This window comes from Octodon degus, unplaced genomic scaffold, assembly GCF_000260255.1.
Source record: "Octodon degus isolate 3935 unplaced genomic scaffold, OctDeg1.0 scaffold00108, whole genome shotgun sequence".
NCBI lineage: Eukaryota > Metazoa > Chordata > Mammalia > Rodentia > Octodontidae > Octodon > Octodon degus.
The window spans coordinates 5,737,900-5,763,722 of NW_004524684.1; the positions used below are offsets into that span (position 1 = coordinate 5,737,900).

Below are 25,823 nucleotides of genomic sequence, written 5' to 3' on the forward strand. Positions count from 1 at the left end.
GCGCAAGTACAGCCAAGGGCAGCTCCCAGCCGGGCGAGCCCTCGAGGGCTGCCCACCACCCCTCTGCAGGGGGAGGCCTGCGAGAGGGCGCAAAGCCGAGCTCCGCCCACGGGAAGCACGCTCCGAGAAGCGCGGCAAGCCCTGCGGTGCCCACTGGACTCTTCCCTGCCCTCCGCCTGTAGCCACATTTACCTTAAAAAATATGCGCAAACTGTGTATAATTAGGTAACACTCATCCTAATAATGGGAAAATTCCTGCTAGTTTTTAAAAAAGTTACAAGCTCCTTCCGTCTATCACCACATCTTCTCATGGCCAGCTAACCCCCCTTACCATGGTCTCCGGCGCACGTCATAAAGGTCAATCTTGTTTGGCGTTCTGCTATTATCCACCCATGGAGAAGCTAGGAAAAAAAGACAAATCAAATTGCGACACTAGAGACGCTCCACCGAAATATAATAAAGCTGGCAGCGGCACAGGAGGCCTCAGGCACCAATTTCCATTTACCCGGCGCTCAAAGGGAGGCTCCGCTTCTCTTCCCTCCCTGCTCCCTTGCTAAGTGCATCAGCGGCCAAGGAGAGAAGGAAGCCCTCCTCAGGCCCGTGCCGGCGGCAGGAGCGAGTGGCTCGGACGCACGAGGCTCTGCCGCCGCCTGAGCACGCAGGCCTGGCGCACACAGGTTACCCGGGTGGTTTTCTCATTTTAAACTGAGAATGTCACTTTACAGAAAGCATATGTGCTGCTGGAGGGAATCTCGCTCTCCAATATCTGACTCTTGTAATTTCATCAATGCAATTCTGTCTCGCTCTCTATAAGACTATTTTTATAACCTTATTAGCATAAAAGAGCGTGATTTATTAACTTTCACATTCATATATTTGATCCTGGCAAATGCATGCTGAAAGAATTAAGAGGTCAAAATTGTAATTAAAATTACTGCAACAAAACTTTAAATTTATTGGAAGAATGTGAGCCAATCTAAGTAAGAGTCAATGAGCGGGGCACGTTTTATGGCCTTCATGTTTTAATGATAATCAGAAGAAACTTCTCAGTCTAGTTGTTTTAATTTTTAAATGCAATTAATTTATACTTATTCTAACTTAATTTACTCTATCTTTAATTTAAATGTTTCATAAAGCTCTCTGTACGCATACATACCTTAGAGCGCATGGAGAGATAAATACTGATGAATTAGATGATGACTTTATGTTTGAGAAATCACTCTTCTTAAATGCGTTTAGATATAAGCCCCTTAGGAGTACTGCCAATTCGTGAGACCTCTGCAATGTATCTATTTTCCTTTTCTTTATTGAAACACTATGGAAATTATGGTGAACTTTACAGAGAGTCAGATTTATTAGCCAACTAAGATAATTTGGCCAATTAGAATATGTCAGAAAATATATACTAGGAAGTCCCTCCTTGGCTGTGAAATTTCTTTCCTATTAGTGGCAATCGAGTAAGATGATTTATTCATTTTAAATGACTAATCACATTTACATGAAACTACGTTTAAATATAGCACTCCCCCAAGATCCAATTACTGACACGCGTGATGTAACCGATATGCTGAATTTATTTTAAGTCTTTCAGTTTGCATTCGCAGAAACTAAGCACCAGGCATGTACAGTCTTTCTCCCTTCATGGCCTAGCGCCGCACAGCACCCGGGCTGGCAGTCCTGTCGGCTCCCTTTCCACTGCTCCTCCGCAGCGCCTGACCCCAGCTTAAGGCCTTAGCGATTCCCACGAACTGAGAGTGCGCGTCTCAGTTTCAGTCCACGCGTGGCTGCGCTTCCCTTGCTCCCCTCAAGCACCCTTTGGTTTGCTCCTTGCAAAGGAGCAGGCTCTTTAGTAGGCACCTGCACAACTTCTGGCTCTGCGCAGAGTGCAGGGACCCTGCGGGCCGAGGGACAGCCCCAGCTGGGCTTGCTCAAGGGACACACCTGTCCCCTGCTGTGCGGCAGGCTCCCTGTGCTCCAGAAGCCTGCGCGGTCCCACAGGCCCCAGGTCAGCGGGAGATCCCAGGCCTGTCTGCTTCAGAGCTTCCAGGGACACTCGGCCCCAAACGCGGGTTCCCCGGAGACCCCACCAGTGTGGCAGCACAGTGATCTCTCTGCCTTGGTGAGCCTCCTCCACGTTGTCTCCAAGGAGGAGTTTGGGTCCCTGGTAAGGGGGTGAGCCCCAAGCCTGACAGTTGTAACTCTGAAGCGTTCCTTGTAGTTCTAGCCAGTCCCTGGGCATCCCACTCACAAGGACAGCCCATAATTCCTCATTTAAAACTAAAGTTTCCTTGCATGATGGGCCGACGAGATATTTCAGTGGATTAAGCAACTGCTTAGGCAAGCGCAGGGACCAGGGTGCAATCCCCTGGACCGCATGCCGTGTGGCACCACCTCTGGAAGCGCTGAGCTGGGTGAATGAGTCTGGGCGTGGTCACACATGCCTGTAATCCAGCACTAGGGAGGCTGAAAACAGGAGGATCACTACGACTTTGAGCTGCTCAGTGAGGCCCTGTCCCAAATATATAAAATAATAATAAATAAAAAATAAGCTTTCCCTGCTTGAAAATATTGTTTTCCCTCTCCCCTGATTGGACCAATATGACACCAATGCATAGTAGAAAGGAGAGGGTAAGATTCACAGGCGCTGCCAGTCTAGTGCTGCAGCCAGGTGTGGCAAAGCAGCCGCAAGGCACAGGACACACGCTTTAATGTCACGGGCAAGTACCACTCTTTTTCATGTAGCACATCCACCTAGCACTTCCGATTTCATTACTACAGCTGCCAGGCAACAGTAAACGATCAGAATCGCTACTCTCCATACAATGCATGTTTTTCTTGAAATACAAAAGTCTTAAAAGTATAATTAATATTATGAGGGAGGTCATTGAAGTTTAATATAATGTGCAATCTTAGGCGGTTTATATTTTAAAATATCAACAATATTTTATGAGGTTTCTGAGATATTCGCTTTTAAATAACAGCCCGTGATTAGCTAAGTTAAGATACTTCTATTACAGTAAAATGTAATTTCTATTGTGATGTTACTAATTCAAATTTAAAATCCCACAGTGGTATTTAAGTGGTACATTATTTATATAAGCTCTGATTATGGCAGAGATCAAGGAGTAAAACAAATAACAAGCATACAAAGAAACTCCCTGAAGTAATCAGCTTCATAGCCATGCATAATGAAACTATAGCCACTAAAGAAAACCAAAGCCCCTGGAGTCCCCAAGAGAAGTGAAGTGTCCCCCATCTCAGGTGTCCTGGCTTTCCAGGGAGACTTAGGGTAGCAGCAGAGGACCCGGAGCAGCCCGCACACTGGGCATCTCATTTCTGAATCCTGTTAACAGTGATGATAATGGTACGTTGTGAGGATGTTTTCACTGATCAAAAAATAACTGGAGGGCCGGTGAGGTAGCTCAGCAGTCTAAAGGGCCTGCTTAGGCAGTCTTAGGCAAGCACAGGGACCCTGGTTCAGTCGCCGACACCGAACGCTGCACCATCCCTGGCTGAGCCCGCCACAAAGGTAAGAAAGGAAAAAAGAAACTGGAGAAGTATCACTTGTTAAATGCGCTCTGGTTCACAAGGCACTCAGGGTTGCTAGGGTGGTGACTGAGCCACAGCTTGCTCCAGAGCTCCCGAGTACCAGCTCAGAGCATCTGGGAAAATACACAGATTTTAAGGCCATTTAATGGCGAAACAGTCAAACAGTTAAAAGGAAAGTGTTTTGCATTTTAGCTTATACAAAAATATAAAGCAAACAGTGATCTCTCTCTCTGTCTGTCTGTCTCTCTCTCTCTGTCTGTCTGTCTCTCTCTCTCTGTCTCTCTCTGTCTCTCTCTCTCTGTCTCTCTCTCTCTCTCTCTCTCTCTCTCTCTCTATCCAGTTGGACTCATTGTGATCCTCCTGTTTTCTGCTGCCCCAGAGCTGGGATTACAGGCATGTGCCACCATGCTCTCTCTCTGTGCCTGGCTCAGCCCACCCTGGGGGCAGGTCTGGCACAGCATGCAGTGCTGGGCACGGAACTGCATGCATTTGCCTAAGCAGGCACTTTCGACCTCTGAGCTGTCTTGCCAGCCCCAACAGTGATTATTGAAGAATAACTCTCTTACTAGGCTGTCTTACATTGTTATACTTTTTGTATTTTCAATTAATAAATTCAAATATTTTTTGAATTACGTTTATTGGCACAATTTAGATATTCACCGATGATCACATTGGCCATAGGGAACTTGTACCTTTTCATGCTTCCCTCTCTTCAACGCCTCTTTCCCTCCTTATTTACAAAGCTTTGATTCCATTTCATTCTTTTTTTTTTCTCATTTTCTTCTTTTCCATTCCATCTCTCCCCACTCACCTTTCCCTGTGAATAATTACTTCCTATTTCACATTTTGGTTCTTAGTAACACTTCCATTTATATCAGAGAGACAATGTGATATTGACAAATATGTGTCCAATTTATTTCATTTAGCATGGTTTCAAAGTCCCTCCATTTAGCCATAAATGTCTCAAGTTTATCCTTCTTTATGGTAGAGTAGTACTTCATTGTATGAAAAAACCTTTTTTATCCGTTCATAAATCAATGGGGATTTGGGTTATTTCCAAAATTTAGCTATTACAAGTTGCTGTAAACATGGATGTGCACATATATTACTGTGGTATGATGCTTTTAATTCTTTTCGGAAGATACCAAGAAGAGGAATAGCTATGTCAGATAGAACTTGTAGTCCTAGTTTGAGAGATCTCTGCACTGATTTCCACAGTGGTTGTACCAGTCTACACGTCTATCAACAATACACAAGGGTTCCTTTTACCCCACAGCATGGCCAGCATTTGTTATCGGTCGACTTCTTAATGATAGCTATTTTTTCTGGGATGAGAGGGAATCTCAGAACTGTCTTAATTTTGATCTCTTGAATGGTCAGTGATGTTGAACATTTTTCATGCATTAATTTGCCATTTTTGCTTCTTCCTCTGAGAAGTGTGTATTCATCTCTGATGCCCATTTCTGTATTGGGTCTTTAAATGGGGGGTCTCAAATCTTATTTTTTTCAATTATTTATAAGTTCTAGACATTAGTCCTTTGTTTGAAGAACAACTGACTAAATTTTTCTCCAACTGTGTGGGTTGTCTCTTCCCGCTGTTCGTGATTTCTTTTGCTGGGCAAAAGCTTTTTAATTAAGATGAGATTCCAGGTGTTCTCTGTAGTATCAAATAAATTTTCTAATTTTGAAAGACATCACATTTTTCATCTCATGAAAATAAAAAGAGGTACATTTCAAACACGGAACAATGCATATTCAAAGTGACTTCTGATCCCTTCGCTTGCTCTAATTGGAGGGCTATTATTTTAGTTTTGTCCCAGTTCTCTCCTAGAGAACATTATTCACACTCTGAATTGTAAGACAAGCCAAAAATCTGGGCTGGTTTGGAGCAAAAATTAACTCACTAAGTATGTCTTCTGCAGCCGAAGTAATTTCCAGGACTCTGAGCGCTTGCTACCACCCTCTGCTGTCCCAGAAAGATTCTCCCCACCTGGACCCTTGCCTGGCATGGGGAACAGGAAGCTCCTTAAATAGGTGTGAGTTCTGTGCCCGCCCCGAGGAGCCAGAGAACCTGAGAGGCCACAGCTGACATCTTCAGATCGTGTCTATCTTGGAAACACTTGAAATATAAAAAGGTGAGTCTACATTAGCTAAGGTTATGCAAAAGGCTGTAAGGAATGGTCTCAAGCACTCCATGCCTGAGGGCAGGAGTTACTTCTCCCTCATCTAAGAGGATAAGACTGGCCAGGGCTGCTTGCTGTGGGGAGCTGGGTTTGCTCCCAGCAGGCCTGCACAGGTCTACAGCCAGACAGCATTTGTTCTCTCCAAAGCTTGGCTGCCAAGGCTGCCCAAGGCCCTGGGCACCAGCTGCTAAAAGGAAGGAGACTCTGTGGGAAAGGCCACACAGCCACAGCACTCTCAGGCTGGAAGTGACACATGCCACCATTCTACTGGTGAAAAACAGCCCCACACTCCAACCCAGACACAGCGGTCTGAGAAACAGATCCTGGCCCAGAGGTCATGGCCGAAAGCAAATTCCACAACAAAAGACGAGGACAAGATGTTGCGGGCAGCCTGCAGCCCCTGCTGCAGTGCAGATGGGTGCTTTGAAAATCAGTAATGTTTAGTGCTTATAATCATGTCAAATGGTCCATATCCAACAAGGTTTTCAAGTAAGGATTGAATTCAGAATCTAAGAAATAAATTAAAATGTCATATTTAAGAATTTTTTCTAGACTAAATTATAGTCGTAGGAAATTCTTATGCTTCCCTAAGAAATTCCCTGGAAGGAAATACCTAGAAGCCAACTGGCATTGTTCCTGACATAGTTTGTAGACTAAAGAGACCAAGCCCAGTCTGTAGAAGCACTGCAGTTGTCTAACTTTTAGTCCCCTGAAGACCCTAAACCTGCCCCAGAAATCAGCAGGCCATGAAAGCCGTGACTGGCTTGTACCTCCAGACACCACAGACTGTTCTAGGAAACTGGGGGATTCTCCAGACCACTGCCAGCAGCTGTCCTTGGGCTTCCTAAGCACCTACCTTCTGCGGCGTGTGAGGCCTGCATTTCCTCCCTGAAGGGGCAGCCTGGTGCGGGGCCTCAGTGACCAGCCTGTGTCCCTCATGACTTTGCCAAGGGAGATGTGCTGTGCCAGACAAACCCTTGCAGGTTAAACATGTGGGCAGCAATTGGAACAAACAGGGTAGAGAAAAATCACTTGGTCACATTAGGAATTAGGACTGCAAACTGCATGTGCCAGTCTGTAGGGATCTTGGACCAGTTATGGGGAGAACATGAACTGTTGTACACACGGGAGGGAAAGAATGCCAAGGTACTAGAAGTGGCACAAGAGTGCCTGGTGAGAGGGCCTCAACGTGTGTCTCTTTCTCTTCTCCTAACAGCTCCTCTCAGGAGTGAGCTGACAGCCTGGCTAGAGTAGACACCTCTTAGCACCTCTAGCATGGTGGGCTATCGCTAAAACTCAGGCAGAGAACACGTGAGCATCAGGGACATAAACACAGCTCTTAGGTCCTACCATGTCCCTTTCACTAACTGACACTTCCTGCTTCTTCTGTCCCCAACCTTGGAAGGGCTAGAGTTGAAGGCACTTTGGCCCTACAGATGGGCACAACTTTCTAGGGTGTGACAGATGGAACCTCAGTTCACTGGCAACCCCAGAGGCCAGTTTCGCAGCCAACACATTTCCTGTAAGGTAGGAGCTCTCTGAGAATACAGTTTATGTCTCAGTTGTACAATGAGATGACTATCTTGAGACAGGTCACTATGTTCTCAGTCATACAAACTTGGGTTGAGATTTGCATCTAGGATAACGCACAGAAGACAAAATTTTCATAGCATATTTTATATACGCTTAAAATTTTTCTTTCCTCCCTCTATATTCTATGCAGACAAATTGGATGAGAACGGAAATAAATTCAACACGTAGATTCAGCACTGACCTTATGCTGAAATTTAATTCAGTTCTCCTCCAATTTAGTTGATAACCAGAATGGTGAAAATAATTAAAGTCATGGCCCAAGGTGCCACTGTACAACATACATAGCTCAAGAATCTTTGTAGGGTTTTGACATCTGCCTTGTATTTTACAAGTCACCTCCGCATTTGGAGGCTGGACATATGTTTTCAAAAAGCATCTGGTCTCAAGCCAGGGACCATTTTCAGATCAAGACTGGACATTCTGAGTGGTTGAAGGTTTATGGCTTAAATCTGTCAGTGACATTCACAGGCAGAAAGGAGGTAAACCCAGAAGACAGCCCTTGGTGGGGTCCACACCTAGCTGCGTGTTCGCTGGTCTCTGTGAATCTGACTTCTCTAGATGGAGACGGCCTGGCATAGAGCACTAAGATGGGGAGAATGACTTCTGGAGCCCAAAAACTGAGATATTTTCAACGCATGCATGAATATGGGTAAGTTCTGTGAGCTTTTCGGTAAAATGGGATCCACGCCCCGCTCCCGTGGGAGGTCAGGATGATTCTGTGAGCTATGCACATAAATCTGACTCACAAGAACCACTCTACCTATGGATATGTGAAAGCCAGTAATATTTAATTATGGGAATTATTTATTGTAGATTTTCAAAAACTATATTTTTAACCATGTGCATAATTTTTAACCACCTAAAAGTATGTTCCTGTGACCCGGACTTTAACATCGTGTCTTCTTTCTGTTCTACTCTAGTCATCTAATGTAGGCTACTATTAACTTCTGAGAAACAAAAAACAGACTTTTATTGCAGAACTCCAGACCAGCCAGATAGCTCAGCAGATTAAAGCACCTGCTTAGGTACGTGCAGGGACCAGGGGTTCAATCCCTGTGCTGTGCTGTCCCCACCCGTGGGGCGTGCTGAGATGACCACTGAGACTGGGCGTGGTAGCACGTGCCTATAATCCCAGTTCTTGGGAGGCTGAAAGCAGGAGGTTCATCACAAGTCTGATCTGTGTAGTGAGACCTCGTAGAGCCTGTACTGAATACATTTTTAAAAACAGAAAGAAAAGGAAAAAGAAGCTCCATGCCAAATGCTGGTGCGGGTGTGGAATGACACCCACAAGCTGTGTAAGCCAGAGGACCAGAGGACACCGATGGCTTCCTAACACTGTGCCACCTGCGGTTTCCTCCTTTCCGTCATGTAGCAATTGAATCCTCTGAAACCCATCTAAAGCTTTCTTCCAGCTCTACTGGCTAGAATCATGATGCACCCGGCTTACTTCCACGAATACTTCCTCGCCTCTGAGTGCAAGGCACCGTGAGGTGCTGCGGAGCGAGTGAGTAGGGAATGAGCTACCCCACTGCCGGCTGCACTTATCTTGAGGTCTGAAAAAGGGAAACTGCAGGTAGTTCTGGAAGGAAGGTGCGGTTTCACAGTTCTTGTTGTCCAGATCAAACCTAAGTTCTCTGGAGAATGAAGCCAAGGAGGACCGCTCTTAGGAACAGCCTTTGCATCAAGGGGGCTGTAGGCATTTTATTTTGAACAGTGTGATAAGGTAGGGGCTGAGGGAACATAAGACAGAAGAGCGGGGAAAAGGAGATGCACAGACTCTAAAAGGAGAGCTTAATTCGGGGGTGCAGGCCATGTCCAGAGGGAGGCTCGGCTGCGGTGTCACTCTGATCGCCTCTGGAGCCACATGAGAGGCTAAGAGCACACACCGTCGTGGGGGCCCCGGGGCTTCCCCGAGGCCCCAGGCACCAGGTCAAGTCCTCCTGCTGTCGCTGGCACTGTCACCCTGCTCCTCTTCCCAGCTGCGTTAACTAAGCATTCTGCTCCACCACAGCTCTTTGCCGCGATGTTTCCGATGTGGAAGCTGCCACCCTCTGACTGAGTACCCTGAAAACATGGGCGACGTGTCTTCTCCTCCATTCAGTAGTGATGTCCAGGGCTTTGTCCAGCAGGACAACCTGGCCAACACAGACGGCTATCCTATGAAGGCTGAACTGCGAAGTACTGGGAGCAGACCCCAGACAGTCCAAAAGGCACATCAAGGGAGCCAGATGACATTATGCGGACGAAGTCAGCCTTTTACCAGAGAACCCCTAATTCAAAGTGTTATGGGGGTTGGTATTTAGAAGTCCCCCAAAGCCTCTTGCCCTCAGGATGAGGAGGTGGCTAGAACCTGACTAGCGAAACTCATGACTGGGTTAGCACCTTGATGGGAGCTTATGGCTAAGTATGATGTTGGGGCTTGAAGCCTGGTTGGAGGAGAGGGTCCCCAGGCATGGGCTGGAAGGCTCATCTCCTCCTCCTCCTCCGCCTCCTCCTCCTCCTCCTCCTCTTCTTTCTCGTCATCCTTCCCCCTCCTCCTCCCTCTCTTCCTCCCCCTCCTCCTGCTCCTCCCATGAGCACTCTTGGCTTCCTAACTCCATGCCTGGACTGCTTTTCCTCTGCCACACTGCACGACCTGGGAGCCAGCCATCTATGGGCTGAACCTCTACACACTGTGAGACAAAATAAATCACTTTTCTTTTGAGTTGGGTATTAGATATTTTGTCCCAGCATTGAGAAAGTAGCAAAACTGTACCCTACATTGCTTTTAAATTTTTATTTATTTATTTATTTATTTATTATTTGGTACAGGATCTCACTATACAGCTCAGACTCACAGTGATCCGCCTATCTCAACTTCCCTGGTGCTAGGATTACAGGTATGCGCCACCACACCCAGTGTCTGTGGCTGGCACGGCATGCCCGGTGTTTTAGCCCAGCACGGCATGTGTACCAGGGATCGAAGACCACCAAGCTATCTCCCTAGTCCTACACAGAGTTTTAATAATTTCAATCATCTCTGTGTGGATTACATTTTAATGTTTCTAAGGTTTCTGTCTTACCCACATGTGAGCTGTACAGCAAAATTCTCTTTCTGGTGATAGAACTTTCGAGATTCCTTATTTCCTTCAGAAAAAGGAGTCTGGCCTTATTCTTATCATTCTTTCTTACTTCACTCAGACTGTGCTGGATTGAACATTTTTATTTTATATTTTATTAATTTTTGGGGTACCAGGGATGGAACTCGGGACCTTGTGCTTGCCAGGCAGGTGCTTATGTCACTGAGCTATCTCCCCAGCCCCTCTGTTGTACTGAATTAATAAAATCACCTAAAATATTATTTTCCTGAGCATGGTGACTCAATATGCAGATAATATCATTAATTAGGCTGCAAAGTGACTTTGATCTCTTTGCTGTACTATTTATAAACAAGAAACAGAAACTAATTAACAAATACTCAAGGTTATGACTAAGAATAAATCATCATATTTTTAACAGAAGCCTGATTACTTTGGCTTGGTGGTAATTCTACAGGTACCAGATAACTCATATGGAATATTTTCACATATTTGTGCGCTTCTTAGTGTTAGCAAAGTAACAGATAACAAGGAGCAGGCGTGCGGCTGCGAGGCCTACTCAGCGAAGGAAGTGGCCCCTCAGCCGCCTCATTAGATGGCCATTACGTGGTCCTGTGGTGAGCCACGAATGAGCGCAAGCACAGGAAGTGCTCTGAAGGGACTCACAGGAGGGCTCACCGGAAAATGGCGTGGAGAAACCTCAACTGTGACAAGGAAACAGGTCCCTAGTTCCTTTTTATTACTATTTTTTAATGTATTTGATTGCTACAGGGTCTCCCTACACAGCTCTGTCTCCTGGTGGTTCTCCCACTTTCAGCCAGCCTCCCTGGTGTGGGATTACAGGCGTGTGCCACCACGCGTGGACTCTGGCCTCTGGCCTGCGCGGCCCGCCCTAGGGCGGGGCCGGTGTGCGCGGAGTGCAGGCATCGAACCGCGATCCCTACGTCTGCCTAGGCGTGCTTTGGCAGGTGCTTTACTCTGCTGAGCTGTCTCGCTGGCCCAGGGCCCTATTTCTATAGGATAATAAATTCAATTAAATGAAAATAATGATGTATTTCGAAAAATGAAAACAAATTATGATTTTATAGGAATAAATTCTGTCTTTATAAGCTAGTAAATCATAGATTTTTTGTTTTTGTTTTTGTTTTTTTTTTTGTTTTGTTTTGTTTTGTTTTGGAACCGGGGATTGAACTCAGACCCTTGCGCTTGCCAGGGAAGTGCTTATTCCACTGAGCCATCTCCCCGGCCCTAAATCTTAGATTTTAATACACAAAGGTCCTATATTTCTTTAGAATGCCTACACATGGAATGCCAGAGAAAGTGAATAACGTAAATTTTAGACAAAAATCTTAACTTTCTTCAATTCAATATACTAAACACAAAATTAATTGTGTAGCCAAGATAAATCTATGCACTTACAATTGCTCGACACAAGATGTAGAATCTTAGCTTTATAGGCAGTAAAAGGAAACAAAATCAATGATTTTATTATTTGAAACCACTGAATTATTTTCTTTTTTAAAGAGAACAAAAATAATAAAAAAAGAAGACTCAAAACATTAGAAACTACACACAATTTCATTAAACAAAATAACAGGAATTCCACGATGGTTGTTATAAGCACAGAGGTTTTAGCAGTACTTACTCATATATTTTATGGGCTTACTAGTCCCAGTCTAACCGCAAGCGCCTTTCAATCTTCGCAAGAGCACCTGCGCTAGCTGCCCTACACCGTGAATGACTAAAATAAGTGATTAGCCAATTTAGCCAAGACTGGACCCACAGTTGAGTAGAAATTGAATAAATAATAAAATCCTCATCTGTGCAGATTAAGACGGAATCAGATGAGAGGGAATGTTTTCCCAAAAGGAAATGAAATGAAGCTACACAGTCGCCATTATACTCAGGATTATGGGAGAACCTCAAAATAGTACGGCACGATTTACGCATGTCCTCCATGTGTCTCCCCGCACAACACAGATGACAGCGCACACAGCAACCCAAGTCACATCATCCAGAACAGAACCGCCCACGAGGGCATGAACAGCAGTATTCACACTCACCAGTTAACGCTGCCAACCTTACTGCTGCAAATTAATCATTTTTCTGAAAAAATAAAAATAGTTTTGATATATAATTTCAGTTAAAGGGCCCCAATATTCTCATATCTACTCAAGCTGAAAATTACAGTCCACTTCTTTTGTTAGGGTAGTCACTAAATTTTTTGGATAAAGTGTGTTTTGTGACAGTGTCTTCACATGGTGTTTGGTTAAAGCCCATGCAGCAGGTTTTAACTATTATTGGCCTTAAGGAATAATCACTTCCACTTAAAGCTTTGTGCATTTACTGACAAATGTGTAGAATATCTTTCAAGCTAAGCTGCATGCCCTTTTACAAACGCCCATGAACAGAACCACGCAACTTAGGAAACGAAAGCGCTTGGACACTGCTGTTACAAATGCCATGTTGATTAAAGCACCTGCAAGCAGGCGCAGGGGCCGGGCGTTCGATCCCCAGGCCTGCGGTGCCAGCCCCGGCCCCGGGCACGCTGCGACAGCAACTGAGACTGGGCATGGTGGCGCGTCCCCAGGGAAAGTGGAGGCCACACGGCAGGACACAAGGGCGCCCAAAGGCTCACTGAACCTCCATTTCAGAATTCCGTGGATTCAAGTGGACAAGTGAGAGTAGAGAGAGAAGAATGGATTAACAGGACAGCACGTGCTACATGGGGACAGACTGCATGTTTGCAAGTTCTGCTTTCTTCTTTATAAATGCAACTAATTATCTAAAAATAGGAAACGCTGCTTCCATTGGGATTTTAATAAGCCAATGATTCTTAATTATAATCCCAATTACTAGAGATTATTTGTTTTAATTTCAGGAGACTCTGAGGGAAGTGATTAGTCTGCATACCTATAGTTATTCTTTTATAATATGTCAGAATTCACAGCATTACTAGTTATATAAAGCAGATTTAATAGCTTTCAAGTTAATTAATATGAATTCATTAAGAGCATCAAGGAACTTATAAAGAAACTGATTTTCTAATAAGTAACTATTAAGGATATTATTAGACATGCGTTCCAGTTTTTTAAAGTTTTACTTTGTTTTTGACTGACATGCCCTAAGCATGGTGAAATCCACGGGTCACAGTGTGACATTCTGGCCAATGCACATGTTCCCCCACAATGAAATAACGTTACCAGCACCCCTCATGTCCCTTTTCTTTACACTGAGAGCACTCAGAAAACTCTCTTGGAGCGTGTTAGTTGTTGTCGCTGGCCATGCTGGTGAGCAGCAGACAGCCTCCTCCTGGGGATGCCCAGTTGCCCCTGTCCTCCCCTGCTGCCCTGCTGTGCCCAGTCTTCCTACGGGTGAGCTTGCGCTCATGGTTCCAGGAGCCACCCACGGCCTACCATGCTTATGCTAGACACGTCATCTGAGCTGCTCCGCAAACAAGACTGTGGGCACAGCAAACGCTACAGCCCTGGACCCCAGGGGACGGTGCTTATGCCTGCCTTGGGAATCGTGTCGCCAAGCTGCCAAGCTGCTGGTGAACAGGCAGAGACAGAGAGGGTGTGAACGGAACAGACTCCAGCAGGGTGCTCAATACAGCTGTTACAGGAGCCAAGAACTTTTCCTGGTTTAATGCTGCTTCTATTATAAAACATGACATGCCTTTCTCCAAGCTGGGGAGGAGGAGGAGGAGGAGGAGGAGGAGGAGGGAGAAGACAGTGGCTGGAGAAAGCGAGAAAGAGAGAAGGGAGAAGGGAGAAGGGAGAGGAGAGAGACAGCACTGATTTCACAGCTCCATTCTTAGATACTTCCACCAGACTCGAAAGTGGGCAGAGGCTGAGTCCAAGGACAGAAGTGGGGGCTCAGGCTTTCACTGCGTTCCAAATGCAGGACTTTTTATAGTTTATCCCTGGAGCCAGTCTTCGTCTCTACAGACCTCCCAGTAGAAGCCATGCTTCCACATACGTGAAAACTGGTAAACGACACAAAAGGGGGCTGACCATCCCTGGTTTCCTCTACTGCTGGGCAGTGTGAGGAAGAATGCCTTGGACACTCCCCGTTCTCCTAACAATTCCATCGCTGAGCCTCATGACCTCCTCGTTCCAAGGCGGTTGCTGAAGGTCGCCACCCAGGCGGTGCAGGAGGCAGGACGTGCAGACCTGCCCTCGGTCCCCTGGGTGAATCACTACAGCCTCTCCCTGTCTGGGGCTGGGCCCAAACTCTGCCTTTAACAACAAGCAAGAATACCTTTGAGACTTTGTCATGAGTGAGATTTTAGGTTCTGCAAACATTTAATTGTAATAATTCTGTAGCAAATCATTGCTTGAGCAAATAAAATAAAAATCAGTATCCTACACAACTAGAGAAGAGCATAGAGTTCTATTTGGGAGTGTGCGTAGAATAGATTTTATTTGATTCTCACCACTCTGGCATGACTGGAAGATGACTTTCCCATGTTACAAATATAGGCTCAGGGAACCAGAGAGAGAATATGAACAGATGTAGCAGAAAGAGTTTCAGGACAAGCTAGGTATGCTGATTTGTACCTGTAATCCCAGAACTCTGGGAGCCTGAGGTAGGAGGACCGCAAGTTGAGCTCACCAGCCCACCCCAGTCAATACCCCGGACAATGTAGCAAAATCATGTATCAAAATAAAAGACAAATATTAAAAAGAGGCTGAGAAATAGCTAGATGAGAAGGTACTGAGCTTAAGCCCTCGTACTGTAAACAAAAGAAAGTATTGCCTCCCCACTATAAGAACCTAAAAAAATAAATAAAATCTGAAAGGTATAATAGATACTGTGAAAAGGAAAGAAACTGTTGAAAGGGAAGGGACAACTGGGAGGAGGGAAAGGAGACGAGAAAGAAAGAAGGGTGAAAAACTACTTATGGACGTACACAGGCCAGCTTGGATGACTGCTGCTGATTTCTGCTGGTTTGCTGAAAGGAAGTCAATACTTAATTTTTTTATTCTTTTTAATTATTTTGACCAATTTTTCATGCTTATATCTGGTAATCTCGACACAATATGCAATATAGCAACCATTACTGAATTTGTGTCCTTTTGTTTAGTGAAATTCTGTATCATTTCTAATTTTTCTTTTTAATACTTATTCTCTTTAAAAATTATAATTTTTAAAAATTAAATTAAAATTAGGTTCAAATTTAAATTAAAAGTAGTTAGTTTATTTATTTTTTATCTTTGCATTCAGTACAGGGTCTACAGGGTTTAACTACACAGATCGGACTCATAGTGATTCTCTTGTTTTCAGCCTCCCAAGAGCTCGGATTACGGGTGTATGCCCCACAGCAGGTCTCAATCCATTGCTCAATGTGCCCTGGGGGCAGGGCCAGCACTGCATGAGGGGGATTGAACCCCAGTCCCTGCATCTATCTAAGCAGGCACTTTAATCCGCAGAGCTCTCTGGTCAGCCAGTTAGTTTAAATTTAAACACAAAACATCATGTTTTACAAAAAAATATGTCCCGAATATTGCAGGAGGCATACTTATGCAGAATGGGTCTCCACTGTTTACTTCAGACTTAAGTCTCAACATCATTTTTATTATTATTTCTGGCAATCCTGAAGTGACTGAAGGGGAGAGGCCAGCTTCACGGGTCCTGGCGCTGCCCAGGCCCATGCTTGGGCACAGTGAAAGCCGTCCATGTACCCGTGTCAGCTCCCAGCCCATGGACCCTGACCTCAACCACACTGCTTAGTCTCTTCAATGCAATGAAAGCTCACAGAGTTATTCTGATACACTGTCGCAGACCTGGATACAGTTACTATTTTTTTTTTTTTTTTAATTTCAGAGCATTTCCCACCATATTATCTCACTGAGCACAAAACCCCGCAGGTGCTACACTGAGGATTACTGCTGTTTTCCAGATTTGAGGAGGCTCTGGAAAATCAGGACATCTACCCAAGTTCTCAGGGCTGCAGGGATGGGCGCTGCTGGAAGCCAAGTCTCAATGTGAAATCCAGGTAAGTGACGATGTGTGCTGACCCGGAAGACCATGACGCATGACCCGGAAGACCAGCTCAGCCTCTGCTGCAACAGGCAGTAAGCAGGGATGCGTCGCTCTGCATCGGCTCCCATCAGAGCCTCAGCATCAGAGGGGAAAGTGGGATGTGTTGGAAAAAACGTTCTCTGAAAGTTTGGCAAGCACGTCTTGCGGAAACAGAAATACATTGATTCACTCTAATACTGCGATCGTGCCTCAGCTAGCGACTCAGTTCTACTTTACATCACTATTGTCACAAAGACCAGCTCAGCAAGAGAATCAGCGAAATGCCACGAATATCCACGAAGCAGTGCGGGGGTCTTCGGAAGAAGCCCCGACAGGCCCAGGCAGCACTAGCTACGCTGGGGCTGGGGGCCTATGGGGTGGTCGCCCAACACATCTGCTGCCCAGTGACGACCAACAGGCCATGCGCTGGGCCTGCGCCTACTGCGGCAGCTCACGCTCCCAGAGGACTGTGCGGATCTGGCTATGCAAAGCATCTGAAGTTCTTCCCAAAGTGAAGGAGCAAATGCTGGTGCCCCATTAGGTTAAATGAGTGAAAGCCATCCTCCCTGGCTTAGCACTTACAATGCGCGAATCACAGAAGACAGCTTAGGGCCATCTCCACAAGTGTTATCTACACAGATACCGAAGCGCTCCGCCCAGCCCAGCTTCCCTTCCAGGGCCTTACCGCCTCGGCCCACGCAGGCCCACATGGTGGCTCTCTGGCCCTTTCCCTCCCGCAGCCCTTCTGTCTCTTTCTTGTGTCATCCATTTCTTTCTGGTTCAGGGCTCTTCCTTTTTCATTATTATGCTAATTTTCTGTAACACTTTTTCCATTTTCATCAACTGGACACACATTAAATTTTATAAGGAGGAAATTTCTTAAAAGATTCTTAAGTTACTTACTGATATTATTGATAAATGTATTTGATCTGTGTTTTATTAGGTAGAATGTGAGGTGTCTAAGTTCCTTAGTTTTTAACTATATTCAGAAATGTCAGAGTTTTGAGGCTTATATAATAAGTTTATTAAGGTTAGCGTAAGGTTTAGGGTTAGGATACACGCTTCTTAGCTTGCCTTTTTTCTTTATAATATCTTATAAATTTAATTTTACAATTTATTGACATGTAATATGCAATATGTTAACAAAGTAACTTAGTCTTATAAATGTTGGAGTATAGTGAAAAATATTTCTATAAGAGGAAAATTATATTAAGATAATTACCTATGTGATAATTTTTTCTACATCAGATATTAACATCAATATTTTATTATACATCACTTATTACAATATTTAGTACAAACCTAGCTTTTTCTAGAGTACTGGATTTCTGTTAAAAATAATTAGCACTGTACCTGTCTTTAGGTGTTTGTGATCAGAGAGAAAAATAAGGTCTTTACCTACTCTGCTTACTAATCTGTGTGAAGATACCCAGACACTGTTCTCTTACTTTGTATTCTCTTACGCAATACAAAGCTTAATACAATCTACTTTTTATTTCAGTCTTTTTTACTATGAATAATTCAATTTACTAAGCACATTAAGGTAGCCCCAATTCTAAAAAATAGCTCTGCTATTTAAAATTATATTGTGTCCACCAAAAACCAAATTTCCCAGAACATCTTTAAGATTCAGGTCAAGCCTTTGAGGAAGAAAACCTATTTTGTGCTTGGCAATTCCTTTGGCATGCAGAGAAGCTAAAAATACTAACAAAGTTTTCATTTAAATATTTTAATGTGTTCTCAGGATGACCTGGTCTTCAACTGTTCACTTTTGTTACAGAAATCAGCATTTAGTCCTGTTTACTCTCCTTTACAAAAAGAGGATCAAAAGATTCTGGTTTAATTTCTAAAATGTTTTCATCTGCTCTGAATATTTATGACAACTGAGCTGCGTAGAACCCATCCAACTTCACACAAAAGCTCACTTTTTCCGAGGATTGCATCTTTCTTCTTGTGGGACTCATCCTAATAAATCCATGTTTATCAATTAAGGCAAAGTGTTAACATTTCTGTTAAAAATTATAGACACTGACCTGAAACCTGGAGAGATGTATTTGTGCCAGTTTCTAGAACTACCCTGTGCGTAGTGTACGCCGTGACGTACGGTTGGGCCCATGCTGACCCCTTGTGCTGTCATCCCAGCAACGCTTCAGGGCTCCCCTGAGCTCCGGCTCCAGGCTCTCACCTGGGCTCTCTGCTCCTCTTACCTGGTGCGGCTGCAGGTACAGCCTCTCCAGTCGTGTCCTAGGAGTCCGGTTAAAGGTGACTCTGACCTAGGAACATGGCCACAAGAAACACTGCAGCTGGCACTCGCGCGTCTACCTGATGCCTCTCGAGCCCACCACCTACCTGGGTAATAGCGGGCCAGGCCAGTGGCGCTGCCGAACACCTGCCACAGCAACGTAGGGTCCTCTTCACGGTTTTTTTTGAAAACTTCGTCTAAGGCACTTGTCCAGTTGAGTTCATTCAACACTATTGTTGCTGATAAAAAAGAAAAAACATACATTTATTCAAACTTATAATTAAAAACTGAGTATCTTTTCATTTTATTTATAAAATAATATGACATCTTCTCCTTGCTCTGTCTAAAAAAGTACTGTGAACTCAGTGGTTATCGAAAAGTCTTAGACATAGAATTGGTTTTCCAAACAAAACTTTCCATGATGGCGGGGCTACTGGCACTCCGACCCAGGGGCAGCTCTGCAGGGGACTGTCCCACAGAAGGGAAAGAGGGGCAGAGTCCCCACTGTTCCACGAGGCTGCACAGGCTGCAGGGCCATCCCACGGCTGGGACCTGCAAGACCGTGCCAGACGCTCCCCGGGGTAGAACTGCTTGCGCGGCTGGTGCTGTCCTTCGCTGATCTCAGAAGTATTTTAGACTTCTAAAAAGATCCAATCACTTAAAACATCAGCACATGTTTGCAGAACTAACGATTACACTAACTGAAATCAACATAAATTGATCTGTTAACAAGATTTAAAAAAATGTTTCTCATTGAGCATAGCTTAGGAACAGGGCTTATGCAATGACAAAAGTATATATAGCTGGAGAGGGAAAAACATCACCTACAGGCTTGCTAACATTGGTGTCAGCAAACACAAACTGATGCTTTGTCAGTAACTTTCACAGCAACAGTTTTGATTTCTGAATTGCTTCCCTGATTACTTAATGACACGCGATGGGGGTGAGCACGCTGATTTTGATCCCTGTTCATAACCACTCGTCGGACTTGGGTCACCACGTTACACAGGCCGCTCATCACAGTGAAGGAGAAGCCACTGCACCGTGGGCTGGGGCCTAACTCTGTGCGACGTAATTTGTAACGGTGTGTCGCCACCACCCTGGCCTCCTACGGCCAACACCTTAAAAGTTCAGCTCTCACAGAATGCATTTTCCCTGTACTCGGAGAGCCGGGTTCCTAAGTTCCTCTTGCCTCAGCATGTAAGAACAGGCGCCACGGAGGCAGCAGGTCCACAGAGCAGGCTGCTTTGAATTTGGGAAATTCAGCTGCAGCCTGAACGCTGCCAGTGTGCTGAGGAGAAGGACTAGAGACCCAGCTCTACTTTCTCCTGTTCTTCACTGTCATCACCACAAATTCAGCCAGGATGAAATCACGCACAATCTTCTCTATGTTTAACAGGACAGAGGGATTTTGTGAAGAGAGATGAATAGCACAAGTATTCATATTTAAAAGTTTCAATCATTCACCAAGAAAGAAAGCAACTCAAACAAGGGGCCGTAGCACTGTTTTTGGGCAAGTATCCTAATGTGGTTCTCATTACTGAAAGGTAACGAGATTGTCATCTTCACGGACGTGATTCCTTTCCCTAAGATCAGCTGTGCGTGTGAATATTCATGAGCTGGGCTATATCCACAGTGCCACAGAGACGCTGGAACATTCATATTCAAGAGCACGATCCAATGAACACTAAGGGGCCAGTTATATGGAAATTTACATTCATACAGGTAACCTGCACTGATACGCATCATTCATGAATATTTATGTTAATATTCAAAACATCATAGGAAGAGAAGGACATTGTATTTTTCTTTAAACATTCATGACTTTTATAGTAATAACCTACTGAACAAATAACGATGTTTACTTGTGATCTGGTTAGACTTCATTAATCCCTAATCTATTCTATCTCTTGAATTTCCTTGACTCTCATTCACTTGAAGCAAAAACAGACAGCTAATTACTTTTAATAAACTTTTATTTGTTTTCAGAGATGCTAATTTTTTCTTAATTTTATTTGATAGCTCAACAATTAGTACCAGGCACTGATATACTGACTGTAAATCCTACTATTATGTACTTGGTTAAAAAGCCAAGCTCTGAACCATTACCGCATCAGGAAAATATATTATAAAATCTCCAATTCATATAATTAAAAATGCTTTTTCAGATAAAAATTTGCAGTTCATACATTTGAAAATTCTTTTTTACATACACTATTGCTAAGGTAGATTTCAAAATGTTTTTCCTGCAGTGAGTACACCACAGAATGAGTGAAGCACGTAAGGAATATAAAGCCTAGGCTCTCGAACGGATTGTAAAGTTTACACCAAAGGAAGGGAATCCTACAGCATGATGACCACATCATTGAGGTGTACGCCCTTGGTGACACTCCGTGTGTAACAGGGTGGGAGAACACAGACGCTGCCCTTGTGGCACACGTTCACTAGGTACGGGCCTGTGAGCGCAGCCAATGTGCTGGTGGTCTCAGTCTCTATACAGAGGGTCTGCCACTGAGTCAGAACTCATCCAAGCTCTCTAGGGGACTGTTCCGCCGGAGTACTGACAGGCACGCGGCCCTTAGCCCAAGTATGCCACTTCAGGAGATCTCAGTGGCAAAGAGCACAGTCCCTACTCAGAGGATTTTAAGAGCAAGAGTCATTCATTTAATTACACCATTTAAATATCTTTTAAAAAAAATCTCAAGAAAGTAGGGTAAATTACTACAATTGACATTTTTCTTAAAGCAGCACAAAATGTTGAGAAAAAAATGTATAGAGCATAAAACCAAGTGAGTAAAGCAACATGAACACTATTTTAGATCCCTAATTATTTAACTATTTTTTCTGAGCCAGATTATGAGTTATCTTTGACTAAGATATATATATATATATATATATATATATATATATATATATATATATATATATAAAATCTGAATGAACTGACTTCTTAAGTTACGTACAATTAAATAGCTTAATAGCTTCATAGCTTGTCCAGCTTTACTGATGTGCCTGACACCTCTCCATCTCAATGCTGTGGGCGCAATCAGGGTAAATAATGCTGCGATAACCAGGCAAGATGCTGAGGGTGAGCGAGACAGAGCGCAACCCACACCATGCAACACACAAACACACAGCGGGCCTCTCCTGATGGGAATTCTAAACTGGCTCCCTTTGCTGGATTTCAATACATACAATATGTCAGACCCTAAATGTGTAACTAGAGTTTATTTAGGAAGCTTTTTTTTTTTTTTTAAAGGGGCTATTCTGATCACAGATGAAGAAAAGGACGAGCGTAGTAGGAAAGCTCAGGGCTGTTCGGGGACAGCCTTCGTTTCGCACCCTGGAGCTCAGGTGGCTGCAGCCTTTCTCTTGGCAACAACCAGTTTTAATCTACACTAGCTTTCAAAATCATAGTTCTTTTTTTTTTCATAGTTCTTAAAGGGTATAAAATATGTCTTCGATGATGGAAAAAAAAAAAAACAAAACCTAATTCTCCAAGAAATTACTTTTTTTTAAAAAAGGAAATACTATTTGCAATTATGAAACTATTATTCAGGCAGCCAAAGACTCGACATGCAAACAATATTTATAGAACTCTGACTTACTAATGTTCAGCACTTTGAAAAGCTCTCATTCATCACCGTGTATTATAAATACTTCAAAATGTAATTATTATTCTATAAATCAGAACCTTTAGTTGAATACCCAGAACAACAAATCAAAATTCAAAGCCCTGTCAAATACTATTAACCATAAAAATTTCATAATAAACTATTTAAAAGAATTTCAAATATTTCCTGATTATAAATAAAGCCACCTTTATTTGGACAGTTTATCAATGCTGGTTGTATTTTTATTTTTCTACAAGTACTTTGTGTCTTATCTTAGTCACATACGGTGTATGACACTGAATTTCTAACTGCCCCTTTTCCTCCAAGCCTGCACAGCGGTGTTCTCAGCGCGAGCGGATTTTACCTCGCACGAGCTGCGATTGGAAATGCTGGTGTGCGTCGCCTCCAAGGCCAGCGGGCCGACACCCAGTGGGCCTCCAGCTGCTCGCCAGCTCAGCCAAGTATCCTCTGGCCACATCAAACGTAAAATTAACTCCCATTTTCTACCACCTTTTACAAAAGGAAGATCTCTATCTGTTAGAAAATTATATTTTGCAAAAATTAAGTCCTTTATAGCTGCCCAAGGACAAGGCTACTGAAAGCAGTGAATACGTCAAAAGGAACCCTTGACTTCGGGGCCTCTATTCTGACTGGCACAAGAGGATTTCACTGACAATGGATTCCAAATGCCAAGCATCCATCTCTATTCTTCACAGATGGCGTTCCCGGGGACAGGGGCTCAGGGCTCAGCCATCGCTTTTAGGAGTATCCCATTATTGTCTGGCTTCTCAAGGGAAAGAAAAAAAAATCTAATTTGTAAGAGCACAAAGGAAGCATCTTAGATTTGCAGTTAATTCTTCAAAAAAAAAAAAAGGACTCTTCTACCTGTGTATTGTTTATGACACACGATACAGAATCAGTGATGAGCTCTGAATTTAATTTTCTACATGAAACTGCATCCAATAAAATGATGCATTATTGCTGCCTGTTATGTTTAAGTTTGCTTTAAGCTTCATCACATTCTGTTGATTGTTCACTGCACACTGAAGGCCCCGTACAGCCACTGCAAACCCCTCTCTGCTAGTCAACCATTACTTTCTACTTTAATGGTTTTATTGTGCAAAAAACAACTGACATCTAAAAAGCATATATATGAAAGTGTGAGACTGGATGTTGTGACCCATAGATAAACTGTGAAGTAATTACCACGGTAAAGCGATTAAACCTAGGCCTTGTTCTGCACAGCTACACCACATGTGATCTGTCCTCTGAAAAACGTACAGGTACACAGTGTTGTTTAGTGTCCTTACTGCGCTGTGCTTGGAGCTCCAGACACTTCTGAGTTTGAGTAACAAACTTTGTACCCTTAACTATAGCTTTCTAATGAAACAGATAGGACTAAAAGAGAGAAAAAAATTATGGATCACTTCATACATATACACTAACTACATGAGTTTTTCATTAGCTATACATACGTGCATTAAGCTTATGAGAGGAACTAGACATCAAAACTTAGTTTTGATCAATAATGCTAAATGTAAGACATGATAAAACATAACTGCCCATGGCCTTTATATTCTATTTCCACTTAATTAACAATATCACTGGTCTTGTAGCACTTCACGGAGATTAAAATTAGTACCTTATTTAAATTATTCCACTGGTCACAAGCCTAGTCTGTCACACTTACTAAGCACTTCGCACTTGTTAACCACTTCCTCCACAATCTCACTTAACAGCATGTGTAGTGCGATGCTAGTATCAACGTGACGTTTTGGGTGACAGAAACCAACCCTGGAAGGGCCCTATAAAAGCTCCTCAGTGAGGAATCACATGGCAAGCATGCTCAAGGGAGTGCGTGCTGTGCTCCAAGACTCACTGTTTACACCTATGACCTATTACAGCAGCTCGCTACTGCTACAGTTCCGCTTTACATACAGATCTGACTACACTGAGTTTTCAATCTGAAAAGCACTATTGTCCACAAACATATGAATTCTTCTGTGCAGGCTGCCTCCTGCTAGAAGGGTTATTCTCAGAGCGTGCTGTCCACTCCGGGGAGGGTGCGGGCGTCCAGAGATGCCGGGCCTGTCATGATCAACGGGATGATCGGGCACAGAGTTGGTGGAGGCCCGGACGCTCACAATCACCTCAAATGCCCAGCGTGTGCCCACAGTGAAGATTTATCCAACTTGAGATGCACACAGGGTCCACGGTAGGAAACCAGGCTCAAATACTACTGCAAAGAGGTGGTGTTCGTTTTGAACAAAATGCCAATCACCTAGGATGAGTGTCAGGAAGGAGCGACAATGTAGCTTCCCCCAAACGCAACCTGATATGCTTACTGTTAGTCAGGGTTTCCTAACATTGTATTATGTCACTATTTCAGGCTACACTTTGTTACCCTTTTTCAGTTTATTCCCGAAACACTACAGCACTGTAGTCTGTAATCTACATAAGGATTTCTGAGTCATTTATAACATTACTAAATGTCATGCTCACTACAACTCTTCCTTTTGGATGGTCACAGAATACTCTAGGTTTTTAGGGGTTTTATTGAGATTCAGTACTAACCGTAAAGTCTAATCCCACAGTGAACCTATATCTGTATTGTTATAGAAAATGCTTGCTTCCTACCATAATAAATAAGATGGTCATTAAAAGTGTTGTATTGAACAGATGTGCTATAACAGATGTCACTAAATTTATTCATCAATCCTAAGCTCTAAAAAGAAAAAAATGTTAATAAGCAGAAACCCACTGATCCAATTAAGAGCACAGACAGAAAGGATCCACTTGAAGGCCTAGACAGGGCACACAGATATTAAAATGAGCGAATCTTTCGATGGCTTTGTCTAATGGAACCTAACCTAATCCTAGTGTGAATGAAAGATTAATAAAGCAGAGTGAGATTGGAAGAACACATCTAATCTCTCTAATCACGTCTCGGGAATCCACCTCCCATGGCGCTGGGCAGACTGGGCGCTCCCAGGGGAGGGGCAGGGCTTCATGAGCACATAAGCCTTCTGCCCACCGCTAATTTGGTGGCGATATTAAAAGCTCTTGTCCTTGTCAACTCTACAGCCCCCGCTTTCTGGCCTTGCTCCTTCGCCTTTCGCTCCCCACAGCCGAGCACTTGGCCAGCACTCCAAGCACAGCTGCTCTGCTTTAATGAAATCTGTAATTTGCGGGCGCACAGGAAGAGCTCAGAGAAAATCCGCATTATTATTAAAGACAATACGAACCTTGCAAGAGAAACAGGAGATGTTAGGACTCAATGTCAGGTATTAGTGGAAGGATTTCACATCACTTTACATGAACTGACAATTGTCTGGGATTTTTTGGTGGGGATGTTGGGATTTTATAAGGAGCCTCAGAGAGTAGGAGGCAAGGGAAAGAAAATTATTTTACCCATGAAGCATTCTAAGCATTTCTGTTAAAGATACTATCAACACCAGATACATTGCCAGGCTTTTATTCTTTTAGTCAACAGAGAGAGAGAGAGAGAGAGAGAGAGAGAGAGAGAGAGAGAGAGAGA

General features: G+C 43.7%; 1 protein-coding gene across 1 annotated transcript in view; it reads right to left on the reverse strand.

The window, feature by feature from the left end:
• Positions 1–25,823, reverse strand: part of Cacna2d1 (calcium voltage-gated channel auxiliary subunit alpha2delta 1) — a 348,148-nt gene that overhangs the window by 93,460 nt on the left and 228,865 nt on the right. The window contains exons 7-8 of the mRNA XM_012516489.2: positions 18,779–18,910; positions 332–401 (exon numbers count right to left, since the gene is read on the reverse strand). Coding sequence (XP_012371943.2) covers positions 332–401; positions 18,779–18,910 — 202 coding nt within the window. The remainder of the gene's footprint in view (positions 1–331; positions 402–18,778; positions 18,911–25,823) is intronic.